Consider the following 8,322-nt stretch of genomic DNA (forward strand, 5'->3'; position numbering starts at 1 on the left):
GTGTACCGCAAGGATCCATTTCTGGGCCAACTTTCTACAACATCTTCACGGCTGACGTTCCGATCCCCGATGACGGCGTTGAACTGATCCAATTCGCCGATGACACGCTTATCTTCGCTTCGAACCTCCACTTCAACAGGGCAGCCAAAGCGGTTGAGAAATACATTGTAAATCTCTGCAGGTACTACCATAGTTGGTGAATCAAGATTAATGAGGGAAAAACGCAAATCTGCACCTTTAGGAGAAAATCTAGATACTTTGGTTCTACAGGCATCCATAGGAAAGCTAAACGCTTGAAAATGAGAATCGGGAACACCACAGTGAGCAGATCTACTTCGATCAAATACCTGGGAGTAACCCTGCATGAACTCCTCAAGTTCAAACCCCACCTTCAGTTCGCTATCAGCAAGGCACGCGGTGCAGTCAGTAGCATCTACTATCTTCTTCGCAAGACAGTAGGTCTCAGCACCAAAACCAAACTGACCCTGTATAAGACCCGTTATCTGTTACGGAGCACCAACTTGGATCTCTTGCTCCAACCAAGCAATGGCAAAATGCGAGTCATTCGAACGCCGAATCCTTAGACATTGCACAGGCTTGTCTTACAACTGGAAAACAAAAAAGATCGGCAAAAACGCCGAAGTGTATAGGCGAGCCAAAGTCAAACCACTTCGAGAATACATTCTCACGCTAATGGAAAGGTTCTTCGAAAGAATGGAGGACCACCCCAATCCATTAATTCGGCATCTCTACCAACAGGGTAAAACCTCCCCATTGGCCACATTCTTAAGGCACAGACCAGGCCACAGACCCAAAATCCGCACCCTTTTTGAAACTCCCTGCCTGGTAGGAGTGAATAGAGGCTAAGCACAGGAATTGTAATGTGCTTATTGTAAATATTAGTTAAGGATTAATTATGTTAGATTAAGCTAGGTTAAGTTAGGTTAAGTTAAAATAAGTTAGGTTAAGTAATATTTAACTAGGTTAAGTAAGTAAAATTTCACCTTCTCGCGCCTTTAGTGCGGGCGCAGTTCTTTTAAAAAAAAGCCAAGATCGTAACAAAAAATTGTCAAGATTCATATATATAAAGAAAAATATACAAAGTAAAGTAATCCACAGAGAAGGTCGGGTTGGCCAAACAATGTAATAGTCACCCGTTTGATAGAATTAAGATCAATTAGCTTTTATTTAGGCTAGCATTAAGTACCATTGTCTAGTTGTAAGCCACTATCTATAATAAATAGATTGAAATTGAAATTGAAAAAACTCTTTCACGCACTCTTTCTCTCGACCTTCTCGGTGTTTGTAACTTAATTGTTTTTTCTCGAATTTGAATAAATGGGTAGAACCTAAAAATGTACTTTTTCATGTTTCTACAAATGATGGTACAAGAGGGCATCTGGTGGGTAGAAGTTTCACGACATTGGAACAAGCTAAAGCAGATGCCATCTGTTATGAGGACGACTGCCGAAGGCTTTTAGGTTATTCGCGTTTCAGCTATTGCCCCTTCGGACAGTTTCCGGGAAGTAGCTTTGAGGCTACCAGCAGGGTTCCTTTCGGGAGTATGTCATATACGACCGGGGGAAACTACAAGCCACCTTTGGAATCTGCACAGTACCCGCCGGTCTCTAATAATGTCAGCAGTCACAATAACACTTCTTCCTCCTCGGCTGGACAGGATCCCCGGTAATGCCCCTTGGCAGGAAAGGGATCTCCCCAGGAAGCGAAAGAACGAAAGCGAATCGTGTTGCTCTATGCATCTTTAGCAGCAGCTTTGAATTTGACAGCGAGTGCGGTGAACTTCGAGGAGCGACGGAGTGATGTAATCGAGCTCTTTTTATTAGCGCAGTTGGAAATTCAGTTTTTGCTGGACCGTCAACGAACTCTAAGAGGGATCATTGAGAGCGCGAAATATGGAAGGCTACACCCAGGTCTACTTCATAATCAGGACCTCCTAGCACTCTTGAAAATCGGGATTCTCTGAATGTGGAGACTTTGAGTCTGGATCATCAATTGCTGGATCAATTGATGAAGGTTCGAATGGTGCAAAGTGGTCGCGAGCTGCTGTTTCGACTTGATGTGCCATTTCTAGAAAAGCGATTGTTTCAACTCTTCCGAGCATATGCTATTCCGGCGGCCCTGGATGGAGGGTTTCGTTACTACCATTTGGAAGCCGACTATTTGTCGGTTAGTAGTGCCGCCCAACATTTCTCCCTGATGAGTGAAATGGGAATTAGCGAATGTACCCCGATGTTGTTGACAGCTGATGAGACACGCTTCGCATGTGAAAGGAAAGTCACTATAATTGTATCGGCTGAAAGGATGTGTGTGACCAGCATTTTTGCCAAAATTGATAATAAGGGCTGCTGTAGCAGTTGGGCTAGCCCTTGGGATGGAATAATTAAAATGAACACACGTAATTACTGGCTCTTTATCCTGAGAAAAGAAGTGGACATTGGTGATAGGAAAATTGGCTGCCAACACCCTAATAACTCAGTTTTTTAAACTTCAATATTAAACGAAGGAAACCTCTATTTTCAGATTTTCAAAACTTATTTTATTGATATTGAGAGTTTTCTCACTTTTTTAATATTTTTGGAATGAATTTAAATATATCGAACAAATAATAGCTTACTAACCGTAACATAAAACTAACTAAATAATATAAAACGAACTAGATAACATAAAACTCTTCACTCGTAATCCATGGCCCAAAGTTTAACTTCTTTAAAGAAATTTACGCTGCCTGACAGGGTCCAGGTTCGCAACGCTGCAGCAATGTATTATAGTGGAATCCCATGGGACATGACCATCTGATAGCCTGATATTCTAGACCAGATCGGTAGCATTCATAGAAACTCGCGCAACTACTAGGGTTGAAGTGTCGTCCTTCTGCAGGGCACCGGTAAACGCAAGATAGTGTCTCCATATCAAATTCAGATGTATCTTCATCAGGACATTTGTAAACCACTGTCTCCTTCCGACCGGCTTCCGAGGAACAAAAAGCGTAATATGCTAAATGTGGTCCATAGTGAACAAAGCTATTAGGGGAATCTTGGCAGTTAATAGTTTCACATTCTGTTTCGTTGGTTCGGTTAGTGCAGCTCTTCTGTCGTGACAAATAGACACGATTCTCTCCGCAACTATATTCGTAGGCATTTCCGTTGACTTTATCGCAGAAATAGTACTTGGAGCAATCGTTGGGGTGTGGGAAGTAACCTTCGCTGCTACAACGGAACTCGGCAGCACACACTCCTGTGTCAGGAGCAACTGTGCTCGAACAGGCTCCGTTGACGCAATATGGTTTTGCAGGATTAAAGTTAGAGCACGATTTGATGGCAAGGGGAGCTTTTTCGCCTGCGCAAACCTAAAAGGATCAAACAGATATGTTGCTTATGAATTGACCTAAACTTGAAGGGCATTCTCATTCTTTACTTACTGCAATATTCCTACAATCAGCGCACTTCAAAGCATATTCTCCCGCACAATCGACGGAATTCAGTGACTTAGCTCCAGGATACTTGGCAACAAATGTTCCCGCCGATGACTCGATAGTGACTGCAGCTTCTGGAGACTCTGGAGTAGCGACTAAGCTGAAAGCAACCGGGACGAACTAGCAAGTAATTGATTAATTAATATCTGTTACGCAAGAACTTAACTATTATCCTTACCGCGCCGATGAGGGCGAATGCCACCAATAGAATTTTCACTCCCATGTTCACCATCTTTCTCCAAGAAATACTGCAACTGTGAATGTGGAAATATTCTATGATCTTTTCAATTTATATTTCTGAGGATGGTCCACTGGATAGTTGACTCAACAACGGTATACGCTTGGGCCATGTATCTCTATCTTCAGTCATGAGTTTCTGCGCTATTGTTATCAGAGGTGGCTTAACTTCGGATTTTCGCAACTGGCAATTGTCACTCGTGATATTAGAAGTTTCGCTTCATTTCTTGGAGGGAAGGCAAAAATAAATTTGATCCGGAGAATTTGGAAAAACTTTTATTAGTCAGAATTTTATTATTTTATAAGTTTTGGTTCCAGGAATAGCTCTTGTGGGCCGATGTTTTCCAGAGTTGCGTAGGAAAAATAGGTTAGACCAGCGTAACTGAAACCATTGCGCGATGATTCTCGTCCCTGGGAAATGGATCCTGTTCCTAATATCCCAATGGGTGCTGCTAGTTACTCCCTTTCTTTAGGTTCTAAATTTAAGGCAAAATAGCTAGTTATGATTCAAGTAAAATCCAGGAAATGGGACTAAATCCAGTAGCTGATAGTGGCATTTCTGGATCAAGTACAAGAGCATCAAATTGTCAAATAAAGGCATCATAAGGTTAATTCTACATAAATTACGTCAAACTTGGGTGTCTTATGACGTTGGGACCGACTCAACCTTGAAAAGAAAACATTCTAGTTTTTTCTGTAGAATTCTTGGTACATAACCGAAAATGGAATTCGCACGTTAAACATATCAACAGCTGTCATTTATGATAGTAAATAAAGGTGGTGGAATTAGGCAGTCGCTACTATTTTTAGAAACGGAAGATTGCTTTTTCGAGATTCAAGAAAACAAACAACACGTTCAGATATTTTCTGCATCTACGCAGAGGGTGGATTTTAATTTAAGCGCTCCGGAAATGACTTAGGGGACTTACAGTCATTAGACCTCATATTCTTGGGCTTTCTATAATTTTCCATAATACCAGTACACGATAGCATGCACACTTTTCGACGTTAGTTAGCAGTAAACGCTTTTGATCATTAGTTCTTGAGTTTTTTTTATGGGTGGGGGTAAAAAACTCAAAAAGACGTTGTTGCGCCAGGTTGCAGCAATGTCCGGGATTCTCAACTCTCATGCTTCCACTCTCTCCCAATCTTTCAAAAGACGGAATCAGTGTATGGGCCGAGTGGCCCTTTTGGGAATTACCCACCGTTGCTGCCATCTCCTGTACAGCTCCTTCCTAGTGGCTTTCTGGAATCCCGCAGTCACTTCTACTGGATTCGCCCTCTTTCTCCGGTGAAGACAATGTGCCCCATTCACATCCTCAGCGAGTATAGGCCAGTATGCCGAACTTACCCATTCCTGGTTCACTGTGTTATCCAGTGCGCATACCCAAACAAGAGCCACGTGTAGCAAGATGTATTTCATCACCCCTGCGATAAGCAGCCAGTGACTAGATTTTGGCCCTCCAGTATAAGGGATCATCCTCGCTAGAGATGAGATAGCCTCTACTGCCTTTTCGTGCGCATAATCCAGATGCCCCTTGAAGCTCAACTTGACCTCGATCATGACCTCCAGGTATCTAATGATCGATTTTGAAATAACCTCATTACCAACTCGAATTTTGACAATATTCTCTTCAATGCTATTGGTGATAAGGACCACGATTTGGAGCCCGGCTTTGATGCCATGAATGGTAGCACTTCCATACAGTTCCAGGTCCTGGAGGTGTTTCACAACTACTTCCACCGCCAGGTCGTCAGCAAAACCAATCAAGGTTGCCTCCTTTGGCACGTGAAGTCTGAATACTCCGTCGTATATTATGCTCCAGAGCAGGGGCCCCAGTCCGAAGCTTTGGGGAACACCTGCGGTCACAACATATTCCTTCGGCCCGTCGTCTGTCTCGTACCAAAGAAGGTTCTCCGAGAGGTAACTCTCCATTATCCGAGGTAAGTAACCAGAGACAGCCAGTTTAGCCAGGGTGCCCTTAATCCAACCCCAGTTGGCCGAATTAGGTGCACTCCGGACATCCAGAGTCACCACCACGCAATACTTACCAGCGGCCGATGCCTGTCGGGCCAGGTCAACGTACTCTGCGAAACCCATACTGCCGCCCCGATATACCACCCGCTAGCCCGACGTAGTACCTTGTTGTATACTACCCTCTCCAACATCTTCTCCATAGTGTCTAAAAGAGAGATAGGGCGATATGAAGAGTGTGCACCAAGTGGTTTTTGAGACTCTCTCCTCTTTCCATTGGATGGGACACTCCTTCCACCATGCAGGATTCAAATGGGTTTGGTTACTATGCGGGCTTGAATTTAGCAGCCAACTTCAGAGTTTTGTCCGGAATCACATCCAACCCTGGAACCTTATTTTCCCCTATTCGTCCACAAATCTTTCGTAATTCCTCCGCGGTCACTCCACGGATTGTGAAGACGTCCATTTGAACCGTTGGCTGAAGTCCACTTTCTTTCCGTTGTGGGAAAAGGATTGCGATTATTTTGAACAATTTCGCAGGCACATCACTTGGGGCGATTTTTGCCCATGAATTTTGTTCATTATAACCTTGTAACAATTGCGCTTACTTTCTCATATAGCCTTCTTAAGGCTACTTCGAAAATCACGGTATTCTTTCTCCGACTGCCAATATTCTGGCTTCCCTCTCGTCCTTTGACAAAGCCTCCTCGCTCGCAGATAGGATGCTCTCACTAGCGCGATTGCTTGGTTCCATCAGTAGTTTGATTTTTTACTGTGGGTGTAGCGTTCACTCACCCAGCGGACCATCGCTCTCGCCAACAAGGCAGTAAGATAAGTCAGATCGACGATAGAGCCTAGCACTCTGCCTCGGAAGATGGGCACGGTTCCAACATTGACTAGTACAATGTCCAGCTCCGCGTAGGTGTCAAGCAAGATTTGACCCCTGGTGTGCGTAACTCGACTTCCCTAGTTTAAGGCTCACGCGTTGAAATCGCCGGCAATGATTTTGGGGCTTTGGTCTCTAGCGTCGAACACCAGGCCGTCTAGCATCTCCTCATATTTTGCAAATGTTGCACCAGGAGGAGCATATATAGCTGTAGAGATGAATGCCGTTGAACTCTGCCCTTACAAAACTGGCTCCCGAAAATGGCATTGTTTTTTGAATGGCTTGCCGTCTGCATGCCCATGTCGCCGCGTTTCCAAATGATTCCTTCATCTAGCCCTGCGATTCAGCACCCTCCTGTATGCCGGGCACCTGCCACTACCTGCAACATGCCGGTGGTCCACTCCCTTCTTCCCTCTTGGCGGATTAAGTTTTCTTTCGCTTTTCATCCTGCCGCCTCAGGCCCATTTATAAATTTCCCGAAACTTGATTAAAGTTATTTTTGAACACATAGTGATAACTATAAAGTTGAAAAGATCACCCGTCGTTACAGCATCGGAAACTATCCACCGCTAGCTCATAAAACAAATTCCCCAACTTTCCGACTACGCCACCATGTCATCCATCTCCTCGCTCACCAACTTCCTTTCCACTCCTCTTCTTTTCCGTCTTTTATAGCCAGGAAGGATCAACCTCCTTAATAACCATCTTAGACAGAAGAAGCAAGGATCGAGGCTGTGATCTGTTCTGGATCTTCTCTCTCGATCGCAGCACTCGGGTCCAGAGGGTTACGACTCCACGCTTGCGCTCGAGCATTTTTTTTTTATTTTCCAGATTTAGCTCGCGTTCTGGTTTCTTTCGCTAGACCGTCGCGAAGTCCTTTATCCGTTATGCCATTTTTAGATTCGGCCCGGATCCACTCATCGATATAGACACGTTGATTTTGCACAAATGACACTTAGGGATCCAAGCGCTCATAGTACCACTCGACATTCCCGAGCCTGGCTAACACGGAGGCGTGCAAGAACGTATCAACCGAGCACTTTGATCGAGCTTCAGTATTTTCGGGCGAACCTTCACAGTCAATTTCGCCAACTTTTTTTATTTTTGGGAAAGCTCTTCTCTCTAGGTCGTCTTCGGCCACTCAGGATGATTGTTTTATCATCACCATCCTTCCTTTCTTCTATTACACTAACGTTGAGTTATTCCCTTAGCGCAACACAGATATCCTCTCATGACAAGACCTCGTTTAGGTCTTTGCACTCGATTACTATCTGTTGCTTTCGAGCTCTTACTTCAGCTGGCTCACCTAACACGTTTTCCATCTGGCCGCAAAAACTATCCGCAGCCTTCTCGCTGGATTTGTTTGGCTACTTGGTAGACACTTGGTACGACCCAGACTGCCGTCCCGTCTGTCAATTCGAGACCAGCTTCGACTTTCCAAAGAATATTGGTGTAAGACATATCTCCTCCCTTGGAAATAATGATTATTTGCGGATGAATTTTCTTTTTTTCTTTCCGCCGCTTTTTGCTACTCACCTTTGTCCATCGTTCAGGTTTACGAGCTCTTCCCCTTTTGTCAAAGTTGGGGCGGTAGTCGAAGAACTACCTGGAACTTTCGCCAGCACAGTTTTCTTCGGCGAAGAGGCCTTTTTCTTCTCGGCCACTTGCTGGTCACCACTTATTCACTTCACTTATTCAGCCCCTACTCCGTTTTCATGCGTTCTCACCTAC

General features: G+C 44.3%; 1 protein-coding gene across 1 annotated transcript; it reads right to left on the reverse strand.

The window, feature by feature from the left end:
- Positions 1 to 2,530: 2,530 nt before the first annotated feature.
- On the reverse strand, positions 2,531 to 3,832 carry LOC119656104. The gene is made up of 3 exons (XM_038062418.1): positions 3,672 to 3,832; positions 3,440 to 3,613; positions 2,531 to 3,367 (listed from the first exon to the last, which is right to left on the reverse strand). Exons 1-3 carry the CDS (start codon positions 3,723 to 3,725, stop codon positions 2,738 to 2,740), a joined length of 858 nt encoding a protein of 285 aa, XP_037918346.1. The 5' UTR covers positions 3,726 to 3,832; the 3' UTR covers positions 2,531 to 2,737.
- Positions 3,833 to 8,322: the final 4,490 nt, after the last annotated feature.

Source organism: Hermetia illucens, chromosome 4, assembly GCF_905115235.1.
Source record: "Hermetia illucens chromosome 4, iHerIll2.2.curated.20191125, whole genome shotgun sequence".
In the NCBI taxonomy this organism is placed as follows: Eukaryota; Metazoa; Arthropoda; class Insecta; order Diptera; family Stratiomyidae; genus Hermetia; species Hermetia illucens.

Bases quoted from the DNA above. Each gene is read 5' to 3' on its own strand.
- LOC119656104 (XM_038062418.1), bottom strand. From the start codon at position 3,725: ATGGTGAACATGGGAGTGAAAATTCTATTGGTGGCATTCGCCCTCATC. The intron at 3,614-3,671 runs GTAAGGATAATA...ATTACTTGCTAG, and splicing joins CATTCGCCCTCATCGGCGCG to TTCGTCCCGGTTGCTTTCAG. The intron at 3,368-3,439 runs GTAAGTAAAGAA...TGATCCTTTTAG, and splicing joins CTGATTGTAGGAATATTGCA to GTTTGCGCAGGCGAAAAAGC.